The sequence below is a fragment of the Lepisosteus oculatus genome, chromosome 20 (genome assembly GCF_040954835.1).
Source record: "Lepisosteus oculatus isolate fLepOcu1 chromosome 20, fLepOcu1.hap2, whole genome shotgun sequence".
In the NCBI taxonomy this organism is placed as follows: Eukaryota; Metazoa; Chordata; class Actinopteri; order Semionotiformes; family Lepisosteidae; genus Lepisosteus; species Lepisosteus oculatus.
This window is the reverse complement of record NC_090715.1, coordinates 839707-860385: the sequence shown is the minus strand read 5'-3', so window position 1 is coordinate 860385 and position 20679 is coordinate 839707. Positions and strand designations below refer to the sequence as shown.

General features: G+C 47.5%; 1 protein-coding gene across 2 annotated transcripts in view; it reads right to left on the bottom strand.

Annotated features, from left to right (window-relative positions):
- bcar1 (BCAR1 scaffold protein, Cas family member) overlaps positions 1-20679 on the bottom strand; it is a 70304-nt gene that overhangs the window by 34626 nt on the left and 14999 nt on the right. Inside the window, exon 1 of one of the 2 annotated variants that reach the window (XM_015368592.2) lies at positions 7368-7639. The exons of the other annotated variant lie outside the window; for it this stretch is intronic. Coding sequence (XP_015224078.2) covers positions 7368-7379 — 12 coding nt within the window. The 5' untranslated portion in view covers positions 7380-7639. Of the gene's footprint in view, positions 1-7367; positions 7640-20679 lie in introns of those variants that run through there. 2 annotated transcript variants of the gene reach the window in all.

Sequence of the window (20679 nt, the reverse complement as noted above, 5' to 3'; positions counted from 1 at the left end):
GTGCTCACCAGTGCACTGTTAGCCTCAGTGCCCCACTAACCCTGAATCTGGTCTGTGATCTCACTGGGTAGTGAAGAGACAGGAAAGGATATTAAAGTGAACTCTCTAAATCCAAAACTAAACTGAGCATTAGTTCCATGATAAACTCATTGTTGCTAAAACTGCCAAAAGACAGCATTACAATAAACCAGACTGAAATAAAACTACAAAATTAAAACCCAAATGGTGCCAACAGGCACCAAACTAATCTCTGCCCTCCTCACACCCGGGCCAGCACAGAGCCACCTCAGGACCAGATCAGGGCAGCTCAGAGTCAGATCCAGGCCAGATCAAAATCAGCTCAGGACCAGCTCAGGACCAGCTCAGGACCAGTTTAGGACCAGTTTAGGACCAGTTTAGGACCAGTTTAGGACCAGCACAGTGCCAGTGCAACTTGACCGTTCAGTGCTCTCAGGCCACAGTAAAGTATCACTTCTTAATGTTGGGTGTTAAAAACTGCTGTGATAGGTTTGTGATGTCAGGGGTGTGCTTTATTAGAAAACATGTCTCAGCATCCGCGGCGGAATGGTTCACATTCAGAGACTATATAACATTTCCACACTGCCATCAAAAAGAGTCAGAAACATGAAAGGATTCTTTAATAGTGGAGATAAAAACATGAGCAACCCTGGCACCTGGCACGCAGAGCAGAGGCAATTGTCTACACTCCCTCACCCAAAACCCAGCTCTGGTCCTCCCTCTGAGTGTTCACAATAAGAAAAGATTCACTAAACCTGTAGCTACAGGCTACAAGTGCTGAAATGCTGCTGATTTCCCAAGACCTGGTGCTGACTCAGACAGAATGAGAGACAGACGTTTTTGAAACAAAAACAAAAAAAAAACACACTAAATGACATACTGTGAGTCCAAACATACTGCTTCTGAAGTTCAGTGTAAATGCCGTGAACAGTTTTTAACATCGCATAAAAATGTTAGCGCTCACAAATATAACCCCTCCAGCAAGGTGTTTTCTCTCTGATCTCGGTGTCAATAACCTTTTAAAGCTCTTGTCAGACCGGGGAGACCAGGCGGCTCTTCCCTGGGGCAGCAGGAGCAGTCTAGTCTGAGTCAGGGCTCCAGTGGCAGTGAGACAACTTTCATCTGTCCTCTTCACAGCGACACAAATAACCGATTCATCCGAGATCCTGGCACAGCACAGATTTAGTCGCTGCTAAGCAGTTAGCCAGACTGCTTAAAGCAAGCCAGTCAACTTGGTGGAAAACTTTGCAAAGCCAACTCGAGCGAAACGTCTGGCACAGCAGAACTCCACCAGTACACTCAGAGAGGTGCAGCGTCAAGAACAGTGTTGCGTGTTCGTGGTGGGGAACCTGATTCCCTTCCACAGTGCAGGCCTGTATAGCAGAAGAAGAATATGCACCCTCCTGCAATCCGAACACACTCCTGCAATCTGGTGCATTTGCTATTGGATTACTATGCATCTGAACCCTTATAAACAGTCATCGCAGCATGCCTTGGTAGGAGCAGGTAAGTACAATGTGCCACAAATGTAACAGCCTAGGGGGATAAGCTGAAGCATGATGTATATCATAAGGAAACTGTGACAAAGCAAAGTAGCAGAACAATAGAACCATAAAGCCACAGGAGAACTGCCAAAACATAACATGCAAATCTTCTGTAATCAGTGCTTGTGTTCTGACAGGACACAGGCTGCCTCTGTTAAGTTGATGGCACTGTTCAGACATGCTCAGAGGCTCTGATCACGTTTCTTTCTGAACTCAGCAAAACCATGACCCAAGGCAATGAATTCCACAGAGTTCCACCCACACAGCTCGATACACATCTCCCGGGGCTGTGCACAAAAACACAGCAGATCTAATCACAAAAAAGGCGCAAAGCAGAGAGGAGAGGTTTGAGAACTACTTCTATTTAAAAAACTATGGAGCACTTTTTTTTAGCTTAAAAACAACCCACTAAGACCGAGTCGAAGCAGACAGTGTTACTGCTCTTGGTGACAGCCTCTTGAGATTTATAATCGGTGAGATTAAATCACTTCTTTAAAAAGAAAGAGCCAGTTGCACAGTTCTGGCTCTTTGTGTAGACAGTGTAGGATATGCATTACTAGGACAAGCTGTCTCTGCCAGAAGGCCCTGCCTGTAACCCGGCAGGCTACCGTAAATGCAGGAATCCCTAAAATGTCAATAAACACCACAACCCCTTCAGCTACAGAAACAACAAGACTTGACCATCTCTCTCGTTCTGCTTGGTTTCCTATTGGTCACACAGCAGGCAGCAGCACCTTTTCTCTGGCCCCTCGGGTGACAACTTAACTGGGACAGGCGGTCTTCATCTCACCCCCCCCCCCGAAGCACATTGTTGCTCTAAACCCCCTACTTTCAAAATCACACTTTGCGGAAACAAACCAGGGGGACAGCAGAGTGTGTCAGACCTGAAAAATAAAGTCAAATCTGCCTTGAAACTTGCACACACAGCTTTAACTTTCTTGTTTCTGTATACTTCTGGAACAAATTGTTAGTTGTAAATATAGCTATTCCAAGCCCCAGTTACTATTAACACCTCACTCAAGGTTTAAGTGTTTTTCTTGTTTTGGAAAAGGAGCCCAAGTAATTGAACACCTGGAAAACAGATATTGTGTGGTGGATAACCAACACTCCCAGCACCAGCTGTGACCACTGATTACAACACAGAAAAACCACGAAAAAATCTCCTTTAACAAGCTTCACATGAAGAGGACATGGTTGGTTTGTTTTACTTCTGAGGAGGGAAATGAGCACATACTGAACCAAACCTGCAGCAATACACGATGCACACTCCCAGACGTGGTGTGATTGCAGGCACAGGCTGTGCGTGAGGAGCCTCTGCTGTCCAAAGGAGCAGTGCAGAGCTTGCCTGTTCAGTGAAACTGAGAAGTGGGGAGAAATTAGCTCTTTGCACCAACTCTCAGGTCATCATTCAGCACAGATTGGGCTCAATCAGAGCTGCATCCAAAAGACCTTTCCAACTGTGAACGAAAATGTGTTCTTTAATAACCTTTTTTGCATGAAATAATAATTATTCAAGATGCTGTTCCTGTTGCGAAAATCTTGAGATGCTTCTCTTCGGTGATGGGTGCTGGTGTCTGACTGGCACACCAGCAGCTGTGTCCTGAGAAACCAGCTGCTTTTTTGGGGCATTGCCCAACAGACAGGACTACCCCACAGATAGCACTGCCCCATTTCCCAACAGACAGCACTACCCCACAGACAGCACTGCCCAACAGACAGCACTGCCCCACTGCCCAACAGACAGCACTAACTCACAGACACCACTAACCCTTAGACAGCACTGCCCCAGAGACAGCTGCCTATCCATGCACGGCCCTCATTGCTTCCAGCCTGTCTGCAAGCCTGGCTGTCAGCTGGCTGGGTATGGTTTCAGTGTGTGTGTAGGCCCAGTGCCCACATTCCATTCCTTCTGCACTCGGATCCACTGCCCCACTGTGTGCGTGTGTGAGAATACACTTGTTTACCCACCATTTTTATATGTCAAAATACAAAATATTTTAATTCTACAAGTGTCAAAGATCTCAGGCCTGGGGATCACAGGGTGGAATTCAGTGCACACACCTACCTACAAGCAGATAGACAAGATACACAAACATACTCTGGATATGAGGGCCCTGGAGTCTCAGGCTCTACACTGGTCTGGAGCTTGAGGACAGGCTGGATGCTGCACATTGGTGATGGTGGAGGGGATTCCCCATTACCTGTAAAGCGCTTTGAGTGGAGTGTCCAGAAAAGCGCTATATAAGTAAAAGCTATTATTATTATTATAATTAATTATTATTCAGCACAGGCCTGACACACCTCCTCCCGGACTTCAGGTTCTGTGTCTGGCAGGGCGGTGTGCACTGTGCTTGAGCAAGAGTCTTTAGATCAAGTACCAGGTTAGATAAGAGCTACTGCAAACAGCTCCCAAGGAACAGGACTGGAATTTTCAAAGCGTATTTAAAGAAAAACAGAAATATGAGCAAACTGCACCTTATCAGCACACACCCAGACCACCACTGCCTAGCTGTCAACTGTTCTGTGGGGAGATCACTGAAACACCCACACGCAAGAAACTATAATTATTCAAAGATCAGAGTCTTGGGCACATTTACCACTAATACCTGTAAATTACAGTTTGAGGCTAATAGTAACAAGAAATGTGCTAAAAACAGGGAACAATTCTCAACTCACAATTACCTGCTTATGCTTGTGAAGAGAATTCCCCAGGATTCTTCACGAATGTTGAGAATCAATAAACTCCAAGAAAACTGAAGAGCAAAATACCTTTTGTATCTGAGTGCTGATCTGCCTAATTCCACTCTGCCTAATAATGAAATGTCTGCTGTGCCACTACTGTAGGTCACAGAGCCACAATGTCCCAGGAACGCCTGCCTACTTCGCTCTGGTACCTGTCCTGGATGAACAGGATGCACAGGACACTCACAATCGGATTCCAAAGACAGTAACTGAAGGGCTGACGAAAGGGTAGAAGGTTAGATGAGGGGAGCAAAGTTCTGGTGGACTACCATGGGTCCTAAGCTGGACTTAAAACATCACTTTCTGTAGTGATCAAGATGTTTATAAAGGGGGCAGCAGGAAAAGCACAGAAGATGATGAACTGGAATTAGGAGCAAATTCAATGTCCTGAGAGCAGACCAGCGTGACACACTGGACCGCAGTGACCTCTCCCCGATGAGGTCAGGCTACCACAGGGGTCAACCTGCCGAGGCTCAAGGCCTCCCACGACACGGAAATCACAGCCTTGGAGGAACCTGGACCGCAGGCTGGGAGGCTGGTGGTCATTGGATTTTTTTCTCATCCCCAGCGACTACTGCAGCTCGCAGGAACACCTGCGTGTACTGGAGCTCCAGACAGCATCATCACGGCGTGGAGCCTGCAGGAGCACACATGCAGACAGCAAGCCCAGACCCCAGGGCAGCAGGGAGTGATTGTGTCTTGCTGCTTTTCATTTATTTAGTTTTCCTTTCTAATAGGAAAATGTAATTCACAACCTTTTTCTATGCTAATGACCTGTGCTGTTCTGCAGGCATTAGGTCCAGCAAGATGTATTATGCTGGAGCCTTAGAGTGGCCGCTCTAATTTTATTAAAGCTGCAGAAAATCAAAAATATTTTGAGCTTTTCTGCGATTTTCCTTTTTATTGTCCTTTATAAGTTCCCAGCCTGATATTGGAGAAACCTTCCGATTATACAACATTGTGAGAGCGTAAGTGGTCACAGCCTGAAAAGCTCCTGTCTCTGCCCAGAGGCCACTCTCTCAGGTAAGCCAGGGTATAGCCCTCGATCCCATGCTTAAGAGCCCTCCTCACAACAGCCCTAAACCTAAAGAAAGCCAGACAGCAGTTAGTATCCAGGCTTCTGTTTCCTGTGGCTGCAGCGCTGAAGAATAAACCTCCTCAAGAAGTTTATTTTGTACTAAAGCTGCTCAGTTTTTAGTTTTCTGCACACAGGACGATCCGAGAGGTTCAACACCTGCAAACAGGGCAGCCCCCTTGGGTTTCTGGAGCCTCTTCACAGCAGTTTGACAAGATCTGCGGGGAGCGCTGGTTTCTCCCAGGAAGGGGAAAGTAGGGGGATTCCACCCCAGCGCCTGATGAACGATCCAGGCGTTAGTCATTAATGATTAAGCCCTGCTTGTCAAGGAGGATGCCTTTGTGCTCGGAGCCCAGGTCGCAAAAGCTCTTGTTCACTGCTGCAACACGGCTGGAAGCCTCACTTTTTCTTTTGACTTCAAAGCTATAGCTACTGCTTGGCTGACGTCTCGAATCACATCGCTGCCCACGGCCGTGAAATGTGAGCTACGGTAACGGACGTCAGACCTGCTTCCCTCGCCCCAGCAAAATGTGAAGCCATGTGAGGTCCGAACTTTCAGCAAAGCTTGCCTTCAAGAAAAATAAGGCATTAAAATAATATACTGTAAATGTTTAGAGTACAATCTAAAAAAACAAAAGACAGAGTTATCAACCATAGCTTCTAACCACAGGGCCTCACGCTGAAGTCTGATCCAAAAGGACAGAGCTCAGGACCGTTCAGTACCTGTCCACTACCCTGACCACTTGACCAGCCAGAACTGAAGGGCTATGTCTCACATTCTCCCTGTGCCGCTGGGCTCTGAGAGCTCTGTGCATGGTGTTGCTCTACAACTGCAAAGGTCCTGCTGTGCTTTTGCCAACACTGAATAAACCTGCATTCCCTGTGCTCTCTTGCACTACAGCTCAGGTCACAGTGAGCTTCAGTCCCAGCGCCTGTACCAGTCACACAGTGAGCTTCAGCCCAGAGCCTGTACCACAGTCACACAGTGAGCTTCAGCCCAGAGCCTGTACCAGTCACACAGTGAGCTTCAGCCCAGAGCCTGTACCACAGTCACACAGTGAGCTTCAGCCCAGCGTCTGTACCACAGTCACACAGTGAGCTTCAGCCCAGCATCTGTTCAACAGTCACTCAGTAAGCTGTCAGTCCCAGTGCCTGTACCACAGTCACACAGTGAGCTTCAGCCCAGCACCTGTACCACAGTCACACAGTGAGCTTCAGCCCAGCGTCTGTACCACAGTCACAAAGTGAGCTGTCAGTCCAGCACCCAGCCCAGAGCATCTCCACCATCACAGTAGAGCCCCAGGGGCAGGCGAAGGAGACAACGACAGGTATGTTGTAATCTCAGATAAACTTGCCAGCCCAATACCACAAAGTTGCAATTACAGTGAGAAAACGAAGAGGTGCCAGTGAATTCAAACAATAGCACTGGGCTCTGCTGCCAAGATCTCGCCTGTCTGTGTTTTTCCTTTTTTTCTAAATTAATCTTTCTAGTTCTCCTGTGTCAGCAACTCAACTCCTCCAGCCCTGCTACGTGTCTCATTGTTGTGACAAAATGCCTTTTCCTCTACTGGGTTAACAACTGGAAGTGTCTTTCCAAAAACAAAACGGTATTTTCTTTATTTAAAAAAAAATACAAAAGTAGATCAGCCAAGATCTGGCAATGGATACGTCTATATATATACATATATATACCAAATTTATTTGGTTTTAATTTTCCTCATAGAGACTCTAGGCAAGGTAGTGAAGATAAAATAACTTTACCCCCCTTCTTCAAAGGGCACACAACTCACGAACAGCCTTCTGACTCCCTGGCTCAGAACAGGGAGCCGCGCCGCTTCGGCAACAACACAAGGGCAAAAACCACCCCTGAGCAGAACCGCTCAGAACAGCACCCCACCCCCTCTCCATTCTCTCCTCTTCCCTTCCTTGCAGAAGCACTTCGCGTCCTCCACAGGCAGTTCACACGCAAACTAGAAAGACACACTCACCAGATAGTTCATTTTCTGCCCCTCTCTGTGCTTCCAGACGAGAGTTTGGTGGTGGTGTTCAGGCTGAACACCCTCTTAGGTCCCCTGGCCACCTGGAATTAAAGTTCCTTTTTGGCTCTGGAGGAGGGCTTGGGGAGATTTTTTAATGCATTTTCCAGTGGTGTGACCTCACAGGAGAAGTATGAGAGTATCCCGTTCCTTTTCGAGTGCCGAGACTCCCAGCTCTCGCTCTCTGGCTAAGGGAGGGAAGATTGCTAGGTAACCAGACACCTCCTGTGCCCACACTCAATCCCAATGTTCCTTTTCAGGCTCCTGATTGGGCGCAGAGCCTCTTCTTATGTAAATGAGGCTCTCTCTCTCTCTTTCAGTCCCAGGGCTGGTAGGAATGCGAGTCTGCCACAGCATGGCACAAAGAGGAATATACAGGCAAGCCTGCACTGCTTCTTTCTGTAGCTCTGCTGCTTCTCTCTGCTTCCGTCTTTGTCAACAAAGAGTGTCTCTTTCACTCATTTGTTCTTAGCTGTACGATTTTACCTCCCTCTCCCTGTCCCTCTCTACAGTTACAAAGTTTACAAAGTGAGTTGTTCAGTTCCAGCAATGTGTTTGCTGATTAATTCACTCATGAAGTCAGGTTGACTTTCATCTCAATTCTATACTATTAGCATTATTACACACGCAAGTACACACGCAATCACAATTGATTTTTTCTAACGAAAATGAATCAGGGCAGAGTGTAGGTGTTGGCTATAACCTCCGTGCTCCAGAGTCCCAGGTTCAATTCTAGAATGGGGCGCCTGTTCTGGTGGACTTCTTCCCACATCCCAGAGATGTGCTGGACAGGTATTCCACCTTGTCCCGTTTGTCTGCGGCCCTGTGATGGACTGGCACCCCCTCCAGGGAGACAGCATTTACACAATCTCCTTGCAGCCTCATACTCTGGGGATCTTGCCGCAGCCCTCTCTGCGAAAAGCCAGAAAAGCAGCTTTTTAAACTAGAAGGAGAAAAAATCTTCACAAATCAGATCAGAGGTGCATTTTCTATATCTTCAATGTAGGATACTTATTAATTAATGCAGAGACAGGACATGATGTGCGTTTCTTTATCCATTTTGAGAATTGTTTGCAGCCCTCCAGAGCAAAATCCACTGGGCCTGATGTATGGCTGTCTGCAGCCAGGCAGCGCGAGATGAGCCTGGGTCACTGAACCAGAAGCCATTTGTTTCCAGCTCTGCTGCTACCAGTCAGCAGACTCAGTCACTGGCAAGCTGGGTTGTTATACAGCATCTGCACAGCTACGCAGCATGTTTAAACAGGGCAGTGCAGAGACAGGCAATACAAAACAGGGGTTGGCTTTAAATAACTGGTAAAGATTTCCTAAAATGTGGAGCACTCTGATGTTTTTCTTTTCCTGGCAGAACACATTAGAGTATTTCAATCATGCACAGCTCCTGCACAACTCTATCAACTCAGCGTGGTGCCGTAGCGGCTGAGGAACTGTGTTGAGCTGGGGCTGCTCCCAACACACACAGACGCCCCTGTCATAGCTCCGGTCCAGGGAGGGCGAGGCCCCCTGGTCAGGGGAGTAGGAGAGAGGGAGGAGAGGAGGGCACTATTAGCACTGTCATTAGGAGCTCTTCTTCCACAGGGCAAAATCCCTTTAAAGAAGAGGAGACACTACATAAAATGTGCAGCTGAGCAGAAGCAGAGCAAAGCATGAATAGATACAATAAGGCCCTTGGCAAAGCAATTGTTGGGAAACTGCAGAGAAATGCAGTGGTGCACACATCTACCACATGGAGCTTTTTGGTCATAACATCCATTTAATAACCCTCAGCTGATGAGACTCCCCAGGGCACCGTCATGATGGCTTGTCTTCTCAGTTTGAGCCGTAGTCCAGCAGGCTTCTCGATTAGCTGTGCCTCTGCTCCACGCAGAGTGCAAGGATGACAGCGCCCCACTGTGACTCCGCAGGTAAACAGTCAGAGAAGGAGACATGCTGCTGAACTGCTGTGGTTTTACTGCCACAAAACGCAATCCTAAAGCCCACCGCCTGCTGTGGCTGACAGACAGCCAGGCACACCAACTCCTTCACACTTCTCAAAACTGGCCCAGAGGGCTCTGCGCGAAGGGCCGTGCTCTTCCTGGGGCACTCAGAAGCCCTGCCGAAAACCACAGGCTTGTACTTTACTGAGGGGAAGGAGAAAGGCAGTGTCAGCTTCACCAGGTCTTCCGATCCACTCACACCTCGCCACCTCGCGCCCTCGGGACCAGCAACCCAGAAGGCTTCAAGCTCGCTGGTATCGGGGCAGTCTGCTCTCCCTTCTGTCAAGAGCAGGAGGCGCTCATGCCCTCAAGCCGCGAAGCACAGGTCTGCAGAGCCACAGCTGAAAGCATCCCCATCTCACCGGGTGGGAAGTGCTGACATACTTCTGCTCTGAGGGCTTCTGCTTCTTCGTGATTGTGCTGTAAAGTGCTGCAGGGGACAATATTCACGCTGTCTCAAAGCGTTAAATCCTTTAATGACATCCTCTTGGTTCGCTTGAACCTCCAGGAGTTTTATTTTCTAAATACCGCGCTGACTCAGGGCGCAGACAGGCACAAGTGCAGTTGCCCCGCAGCCTGACGTCTGTTTACTCACTGAGGAGCACACAGAGAATCCTGCATCTTTACAACCGCTCTTCTTTCCTTTCCAGCCCAGTTTAATTCCCTGTCCTTGCCTACGGCTTCATGCTTTCTTCCTGTGCCTATCATTATCAGATTATCACTGTGCTGACATTATCACAGTCCAGTGCAGCACAGACAAACTGCAGGGAAGCAGCTGCACTAAATGTATTAAATTGCAGAGAACAAGCATGGCAGTAGTTGAGAACTGATTAAAAAAGCACATATCAACTTGAAAATTCTCTCCAAGAGATGTGTGGCTCTCTGATGAATTGGAGGCGAAAACACAGAATCTCTCCCCGTCAAAGTGAGGAGTCCTGAGACTGTCAGTCACAGCGCAGTTTGTCAGACTGGGCTTTTCAACAGCCCCTACGAAGGAGGCTCACTAGCGACAGCCTGACTCTTCCCAGTGACAGGCCATTTGCAGAGTCCTCTCTGAAACTGTGATTCCTGAGCCCTGCTATCTTCTTAAAATGGAAAATAATACGAACAACAATCAGACTTTTTCACAACCTCATCCCTCTGGGAAACTACCATTTTGCATGTTGCAATTAGCTTCAAAGGTAATTTCCATAAATAAATCTCTTTTCTTGCCTTTTTACTTTTTTATCTCAGGCACATTAACGTCCCGAGATGATTAAAAAGCAATTCAAACCACAAAGTGGCCTTTTTAATTAAGCCCACCCTCACAAGTCAATCTCTTCTACAATAAACGTGTTTACTGCGGCCAGTAATTCTGTGCTCCGTTTTGTTGTAGGAAAAAGCTAAGTTGTAATGTACCAGGAATTTAAAAGAATTATCCTGGTCTCCAAAGTGGTGGCACAGTGATTGCATTTTTGCTGCATTATTAGAAACACAATGGCCACATCAACCCCCAGCAGGACACAGGAGATGAAACACTCACGCACGTGTCAAAGCCATCACACTCCTACTGGAAAAGAAAAGGCTGCAGTTCTGCTTAAAACTGGATAAGAAGTAAAAGTGTGCAAATAAGACCTCCAGATGTGTCAAGCCTGGTTCATGCTGCTTTGCCCACGGAAACGTCCTGTGGTGCAACACTGCGAAGGAGACAAGTGTAGCAAAGAACATTAAACTCAAGGTACAACACGATGAGAACAACCGCTGAAACACACACCACTTGTAAACATGGTTGCAGCCTGGGGAAATCACAGATTTACAGTAGTTCAGCCCAGGAAAGATGTATCTCTTAATCTTTGATTTTTTAATTTTTTTAATTCAACAAGATGCAGAACATGCTGTAGAGGAGCCTGAATTGGAGTTCTTGGAGAGTCGCTCTGTCTGTGCCTGTGGAACATGCAGAGGATTCCCTCAGGTGTGGCCTCAGGTCTCCCGCCAGTCCCAGCTGGCTCTCCGGAGCGGTCCGGGCTGCTGAGCTGCTGCCCTCACCAGCCCCCCCAGCCCCCTCCCCCCACCTCTGGAATGTAGGAATGTGCCACTTTCACATCACAGCCCTCCTCTTAATCATAGCTTCCTGGAAAGGGATTTCCTCCTGGGCCAGGCCAAGCAACATGGCTGTCCCCAGCTCCAGGTCTAGCTTCAGCTGGACACATCAGAGAGAGGAACAAGGGACCAGCTCTCCATGTGATCAACAAGCAAAGACAACTTTTAGCGCAGCAATTTTCACACTGTATTCTGCATGTTTGATGTGTTTCACTGAGACTTAAGGAGCTCGGCTGGTGTGATATACACTGTAGAGCACAGCTTGTTATTAAGGTCTGTTCCAGGGTTTGTGGTTTGTAAGAGTTTTTGGATCTCATAATAACTTTATGCTACAGAAGTGTCTTGATTTTGACTTGCTTCTAATTAGAACTTGATCTTGCATTGATCTTGACTTAAGATTACAAAGAAGGATAAGCCTAAAGTTGCTGCTAAAAATGCAGAAGTTTCAGATGCAAAGAACAGCACTTGACAAGCACAAAACAGCCTGCATGCCCTTGTGCCCATCAGAGCTATCATCAGGCATCAGGGACATCAACTTTATCTGTCCACCTGCATGTTTAAGACGTTTATAAGCGCCATTTAATTACTATTTATAGTACCAGAAAATCCCACATCCACATCTGACAGAGTGCTGGGGACTGTGATGACTAGAACTGACAAAGTGAGGCTGAGGCTGAAACACAGCTTCCCTCCCAAAACCATGTATTCCAGACAGTGTACAGGCACGGAGAAGGACCAAGTCTGCAGATGGCTCACTAGAGAGCTGGAGGGAATTGGGGGCAACCAGCACACATGGGGTTTCAAATAGGACTCACTTGCTGAATTTGAAGAAATGCAATATGATTAACCAAAAAGTCTGAAAGAAAGCCGCAGAAAAGGTATCACACAAGCCCTGTGAAGAAGCTCACAATAAAAATAATAAAAGATGTGAGAATCCATCAATTCATCAATTTTCCTTCGGGATCAATAAAGTCTTATCTATCCTCGTACTGCCCCAGCATCAGCCCTGGTTTGTGCTCAGCTGTGCCTCATCATGACCTGCCAGCTTCAGTTCAGAGGACAACACCGCCCTCTGGAGGACTGCCCGGGTCGCACAGCTGTCACATGACTGCACAGCGCTAATGAAGGCACCTTAATGAGCCACAGCTGGCACGGGCATTCAGGAGCTAACAGCCTTGGCCACACAAACTTAAAAAAATAAGAATAAAAAAAGCAAAACAACATGGTAAACTCAGATCAGACATGGTAAATACTAAAGTTGGAGGGTATTCGTCTGGCACATTACAGTTCATAGTCATCAAGAGAAATGCTGAGCGCACTGGGCCACACTGTTGGCATCAGAGCCACGATGCCACACAGATGCACATTGACACAGAGCTGCTTTGTCTCGCACAGCTGCTGCAGCAGGGGTGAGGGATCATAGCGCCTCCTGCTGTTAGGTCTGTGCCAGCAAGACTCTGGTCATCTGATTGCTCTGGAGGGCCTTTCTCAAGCCTGCTGCCTTTACTGCTTTGTGATTCTGACCTCCCAGTACCATGCCCTTCAAGGTCAGCTCTCCATTTCTCATTCTTCCTGCTCCATTAAAGCACTCGGTCAGAACTACTGTTAATAACCTGGGAAAAAGAATGGACTGCTCGAGGCGAAGGAAGTCAATGACTTCAGGCCAAACAACGCAAGCTCAAATTGCTGTGAAAATTGGCTGATCTTTTCAAATTGCAAAGCTTTTCTGTTCTGTAAACATGTGGTATGCCCCCCAGGCACAACATCATAGCACAGGGCCTCTTGCACCTTCTGCTCCACACAGACAGCAGCCCTGTGCAGCGGGGGAGACGAGGGGCTGAGAGGGCAAACTTAAGTGTGACAACAGCCCCAGAGGGAACTTTAATTAGCCCAAACACAACTCTTCAATTTCAGTGGCCGAGGCCTCCGCTCAGGGCTGTGAAACACTACACCAGTTTATCAGAGGATGGAATGTACTGTGAAGGCTTTCAGGTCACCTACTCTCACAGGCCAAGCAAAGGCTGACCCCACTGTTGTCTTAACACTCTTTACCAGCCTAACGGGGTACAGACGCCCCTCTCAGTTCTGGAATTAAAGCAGTCAGGAGGTCGGGGAGGATGTAACAACCACAGCTGCGTTCAGTAACAGCTCTGAAGGGGAATACACAGTCAGGTTTAGATTGAATTTTTATTCTCCACTCAAACATCACTGCTGCTGTCTCCCAGTTCAGTGATCAATGGGACGGTTGTGCTAGACCCTGTGATGTCAGGGCAGAGGCTCAGTGGCACTGCCCTGGTGTACCTCAAAGTACCACACAGGGGCACCCCAAACACTACGCCACACTCTGTCGAAAGCAGAGCGGCTCCACTTCCGTGCCCTTGCCCATTCTGATCACTCTGGAGACCTGAGAAGGGCTGTTCTGTAGCTGAGTCACATGTCCTTGCTGTCACCTGGTCTGTCATCAATGCAGGAACACAAACAGTGAGCTGGGCTCTCGAGAACCACTGTGCCACCGATCTCTGTGCTTACAAAGCGCAATTACGACTGACGAGGCAATTTCCCAGCAATCTGTCAATACTCCATTACCAATTCCAAAACGATTAACAATTTGCTTTTGCTCCTTATATTAAAGCTTCACCTAGGCAGCTTTACAGCCCGGCTGCCTTCGCACAACCTAGATCAGGCAGGAGACTGCAGCTGCTGACCTCAGGAATGTGCTCCCCTCTTCTGGAATTTCCTTATCATCCCCAAATCATCACAGCCACTCCTCCACATTAATGCAAGCAGACACCAGGAGCCACTTCATACCCCCTCCCGTGTCCTGCAAATCAAAGAGATGGGGTTTGTTGCAGACACTTCCAGGGACTCTGGGTTCTAAAACAAAGAGAAGGGATCAGTAATAGTTTGAGGTGTTTACTATTCAAGGTGTTCATTAGATTGAGAGGAGGACATTCAACCCATCAGGCTCCTCTGATTCTCTTACTCCAGAGTCCCAACTGTGCTCTGAATTGTCACTTACCATGAAGGTTTCAACTAGGCAACAGTCAGCTCTCACCTGCATGGTAACATGTCTGTGTGAGGCGGTTGCAGTGGCCCTGAGAAACGAGCACAGGGGAGAACATGCGGACTCCACACAGACAGTCACTTCAGTCCAGAGGCAAGCCCAGTAACCTAAAGCTGTGAGGCAGCAGTGCTAAGCCTCACATGGCATATTTATATAGGAGTCAGCCCCAAGGCCAGTGGCAGAGTCAGACCTTACAGTCACCTGAGAGAGGTGCAGAGGAAACTACAGGAGGCCAGTAAACAACAAGGATTAACTAAGAAATAAAGAGGCCTGGTGCCAGCATCAGAATGTGACCCATTTCAATAATTCCTTATCCTACTAAGATGCCAGTGAAGAGCAGCACTAACAGCTCTCTCTAAAGTGAAGTTACCTTAGTGCAAGAAAATAAAAACAAAATAGACTTTGAGAATTTGTGTTGTTTATTATTGTAACTTCAGTGATATGGCTTAATTTTGTAAATGTGCATAAAAACCATCTGGTGTGAAGGGCTTTGAGACTGGCAGCTCCTTGGGTCCTGCAAACACAGGCTTCAGCCAGCAAGCACTGCTGCTGCACAGCAAGGCAGACCTGGCACCTGACTGACACACGGGCTACGAACTCTGGGGGAGAATATTAATATCAGCAAACACACTGCTAGTGAGGGAGCTTGTACTTCCCTCAGTCTGGATCTGGAGTCTTGCTTGGACTTGCTTAATGAGAAGCTCTTCAACAACTGACAGGTAGAAAGAGATACAATAAACAATATTCAGAGTCTAATTACACACTAAATTTTGATTACTAAAGACACATCAAATGAACGTTTATTCTTGTATTGCAATACCGTACTGTAATGATTGTATTTCACAGTGAAAGAGCCCTGCACCAGCCTTGTGAATGTCATTACCAATGATCCAATTTAGAAGACTATTCAAGGTTGGATCTCCTAACATTTCTGGCTCCAGCTCTATTGTGGGATTCTGGACAGAGGCTACTCTGTGGATTAAAATAGCTATAAAATCAGGGGAAATGCCTTGAATGAAACCAACTGAACTTTTCTGGCTTATTATAAAAAGTCTTAAATTAATAAGCTCCAAAAAAGAGAACTGAACCAAACTAGGGCTACAGCTGCTTGTTTCTGATTGGAAAGTGAAGGCTGTAAACACAGGACAGACTCAGAGCAGCAGAAGCGCCTGCAGTGTGTGTGCATTTCACCGCAGGCAGATCCAGCTCCTTGGGGTCAGGGGCTCCTGCCTTTGCTGTCTGTTTAGGCATTTGCTGTTGTTCGTGTCGTCATTGGTGTTGTTGTCGTCGTTGTTGGTGTTCTTGTAGTCTGTGGTATTGTCGTTATTATTGTTGTTGTCGTCCGTGTTGTTGGTGTTCTTGTAGTCTGTGGTATTGTCGTTATTATTGTTGTTGTCGTCCGTGTTGGTGGTGTTGTTGTCATTGGTGTTGCCAGTGTGTTGTAGTCAGTGATGTTGTTGTTATTATTGTTGTCGTTGGTGTTGGTGGTGTTGTTGTAGTTGGTGCTGCCAGTGTGTTGTAGTCAGTGGTGTTGTCGTTTTTTATTGTTGTTGTTGGTGGTGTTGTCGTTGTTGGTGTTGTCAGTGTTGTTGTTGTCAGTTAAGGTTCAATTTTAAAGTGCCATCAGCACCAGAAGGAAAGGTGTCTGAGTCAGCTATTGGGGGCAGGCAGGTACAGACGTGTGAAAAATGAGTAAGAACTGGGATGAGTACAGCTCGCTCATTAGTCCAGTCTGCTGATTGAATCAAAGCTGCAGGCTAGTTAGCAGGCAGCAGATCAAGGAGTTAGCCAGGGCGCTCTGCAGACACCTCTTGTTAAAGTGCAATGCAGTTTGTCTGGCAGAAACATTGAAATGCAGTAAAGTCCAGTGAAATCTCAAACCAGGCTTTGAGATAAGATAGACCATGATACAATCTGTGGCAAACCTAAGCAAGACAAAGTAAACTGAACATATAAGTCTCACTGAAACCATGTTAAAACTGTGCAGCTTTGAATACGTTCATAAGAAGAAAAATCAAAATGTCTCAAAACCCTAACAGCTTTTGTAGACACCGATAAAAAGAGCACAAACAGGAACAAAGAAGCCAAAAAGACAATCAGTTTTGTGCCTTCGAACGAAAGAAAAAAAACTGTATGAAAGCAGCTGTGTTCCCTGCTGGCGTGAAGAGACCTAGGAGAGACTGGCACAGTCTGGGTGTCTCTTCCACCGCCACGCAGGGACACAGGCTCGAGTCACAGCTGACTGAAACATTACTGGTGAGCACACATGCCAGAAAACCCCTTGGCGATTTCTTACTCGGCATTAGATTAAGGAAAACTATCCCCAGCCTAAGAGGCACACATGGTTTGGTGCCAGTGCTGGCAGAGTACATAATGATAATAATAACAATAGTAATGATATGAATGCATCTGAGCTACTGTATTCTCCTTGTCTTTAGCTTCTATCGTTCCATGTGCGGGGAAGTCAGGAGAAGAGAGAGCTCTTCCGAGAGTGAGGGGAACACGCTAGCATGCAGGAGACTCGCGGCCCGACCCCAATCCATGGCCTCCACGGGGCCCTGCGGGTTTCCACAGCACGCTCTGACGAGAGGTCTCTGCCTCCGGGCTCCATTTCAGAGAAACTCATTTTCCAGGCAGCAGCTCCATGCCAAACCCCATTCTTCACAACAAGCCATGCGCAACCTACCTCTGCCGCCGGGCCCTGCAGGCACTCAAACATCTTACAGAACACCTGGAAAGACGAGATGCGGATCTAAGCAAAGAGCTTGCACAAAACCAGCGCCTTGGGTCACGGATCGGCTGCTTGAATCCCAGCCGGAATCCAAGTCTAAGGGATGAAGCAGAGGGACTAAGGAGGACTGCTCGTCTTTCTCTCCCTATTTTTCACTGGAAGTAGGAAGACTGGCCAGCTGCCCTGGATAGGGAAGCTTTTTCCGTGAACTAACATAGTAGGAAAAACAATTAAGCAAAAAGACAAACACAGAAGACAGACTGCTCTCTCGCACACATCCAGACCCATTTCTAACAATCTCTCCTCACCACTGATTGCAACAACAGCCCTGACCTGCCCACAATGAAACAGAACACCATCCATTATTTTCAGAATTTGCAAAACACAAAAAAGACAAACAGTTGCATCCTGACAACTGCAGATGGATCATTCAGTGTCCCTTTGCAGTTTTATCCCAGCTCCACACATGGAAAGCCATCATGCAGTCATCTACTGTGGGAAACGGGCAATTCTACCTCCATCTGAATGGGGTGTCTGTGCCTCAGCAATCTGTGAACATCTCTCACATTATAATAATAATAATTAATAATTGCTTACACTTATATAGTGCTTTTCTGGACACTCCACTCAAAGCGTTTTACAGGTAATGGGGACTCCCCTCCACCACCACCACCAGTGTGCAGCCCCACCTGGATGAGAACGCTCCCCACACACCAGCTCTCAGTGGGGAGATGAACAGAGTGATGAAGCCAATTCATAGATGGGGATTATTAGGAGGCCATGATTGGTAAGGGCCAATAGGAAATTTTGCCAGAACATCGGGGTACTCTTTTTGAGAAACGCAATGGGATTTTTAATGACCACAGAGAGTCAGGACCTCCGTTTTACGTCTCATCCGAAAGACGGCGCCTGTTTACAGTGTAGTGTCCCCGTCACTATACTGGGGCATTAGGACCCACATGGACCGCAGGGTGAGCGCCCCCTGCTGGCCCCACTAACACCTCTTCCAGCAGCAACCTTAGTTTTTCCCAGGAGGTCTCCCATCTAGATACTGACCAGGCTCACATCTGCTTACCTTCAGTGGGCTGCCAGTTGTGATTTGTGAGTGATATGGCTGCTGATTAACAGTAAGCATCCAGGAAACCCTCTTTCAATAAACTGTTTTATTATTTCTACAGAGACAAACAGAGTGCAACCACAGGTACTCTACCATTTTTTGTACAAAAGGAAACTACTGATATTACCAACCTGGGAAGATCCCTACTCCTGAAAGAAAAAATCCACATCCTTTGTCGCAGAGATGAGGGACCAGCCTGCTCGGTGAGGCGAGGCCGCCTGCAATGTTTACTCAGCTGTGTTGATGCAAACAAGCCTTCCTGATCAGGCAGTGACAGCTCCAGCAGGCTCCTGTACCGACTGACGCCTAAATATAGAGACGCAGGCTGACAAATATAGCTGGAGCCATGCGTCAAGTGTGCGGGGTTACTGAGCAGGAAGACTTGTCTTGCCTTGACCCACACAGGAACGCAAAACACCCTAGTGCTCATGACCCACCCCAGACTCCACCGCGACAGTGAACACTGAGACAACACCACAAAGAGAAGCCTTCACCCCTGCAGGGAAACACCCCAAGTCCCACTGGAGCCCCACTGGGAGCTCACCACAACTCAACTGTAACCTCACTGCAATGCCATTGCAACCTCACTGGGACCCCACTGGGAGCCCACTACAACCTCAGTTTGGCCCAATGGGCACAAGGTTAAATTCCAGAAGAGCCAGGCAGTTTTTCCAAACCCTTTAAACAAAAAGCATCAACAGTGCTGAGAGCTTAGGCACAGGCCCTGGTCACTGCCATCACGTCCACAGTGCTGAGAGCTGAGGAAGAGGCCCTGGCCACAGACCCTGCCCTGGTCACTGCCATCATGTCCACAGTGCTGAGAGCTGAGGCACAGGCCCCGGTCACTGACCTGCCCTGGTCACTGCCATCACGTCCACAGTGCTGAGAGCTGAGGAAGAGGCCCTGGCCACAGACCCTGCCCTGGTCACTGCCATCATGTCCACAGTGCTGAGAGCTGAGGAAGAGGCCCTGGCCACAGGCCCTGCCCTGGTCACTGCCATCATGTCCACAGTGCTGAGAGCTGAGGCACAGGCCCCGGTCACTGACCTGCCCTGGTCACTGCCATCATGTCCACAGCGCCAGCTCCACAACACCAATCCCAGCTCCCTGCAGCCTCAGCATCCTGCAGGCTGGAATAACAGCCACATGTAAAAATGCCACAAAAAGAGATGTGCAGCCTGGAGTCCTCTTGGATTTTTATTGTGATCTTTGAAAGTGCTGAACACTCAATTTCTAAAATAAAACATATTAAAAAATACCTTTGTTGGCCGCCAACAAGCCATTGATAACTCGGTCCTATACATAGAATTCTAATTATCTGTCTCTCATTTCCATTACTGACTTCCAGAACAGTTAGCAGCTTTTGAACTGTAACGGCACCAACCAGGCCAGCTGCATCGCACCCTGGCTCTGTGTTGTGAACATCACACGTTTAATAGATCTCCTCTCCGCTCTCACTCTGAGAAGACCTGCGAGCAGGGAGAGGGAGAGACAGCAGGCACTGCAGCGTGCCTCCTGTACAGCCCTAGATCTGCTGAAACAACCCAAGTGAAGCTTCCATCCACCAATTTATCACAGGCAATCATCTTTACTGCTGTGGCATGCAGTGTTAGATTTTATGAGCTAGGTTTTTGAGATTATGGACTGAGCACATTGCTGGCAAAAATAATTTTTCATGCTTGAATTACACTTTTACTAAGGCAACAGACCAGCATTCTGTAAAGGTTTCTCTCAGCTCCCGGTTGCCTCATCAGCAGATTAAGAGGCCAAAGGTCTGTATCTGTCCCTAAGCTAATAACAGCAAAGACAAGTCAAGAATAGTGACATGCTGGTGAGAGCACAGCGAGGCACAGAGCTCTGCAGTCACACACTGCAGAAACCACACAAAGACATGAGAGCAATGTAAATGCATTGCATGATCTAAAACTAGGAAGGTTTACTGTACAGACTGACTATGATGATGACCGCTTGAACAAAGCGTTTTCTCCCCTCCAAGCCATGGCAGCTCTGCCTGTCACTCTATTTCCAATACAACCTACAAAGCTGGGTCAGCACACGTCACCAAACATGACGTTCAGAGAAAAAAGCCACTCATGCAAACCAAACTGGAGCAGCCCATCCTCAGAGAGCAGCCAGGGAACAGCAGACCCTCTGAAGTGGAGCAGGTTAATTAGAGAGTCAGGCCTCATTTTACCACCCATAATAAAAATAATAACACTCACCATAATAAAAACAGCTTCGCTAGAACGATATTGATATTACAATACGAGCAATCAAGT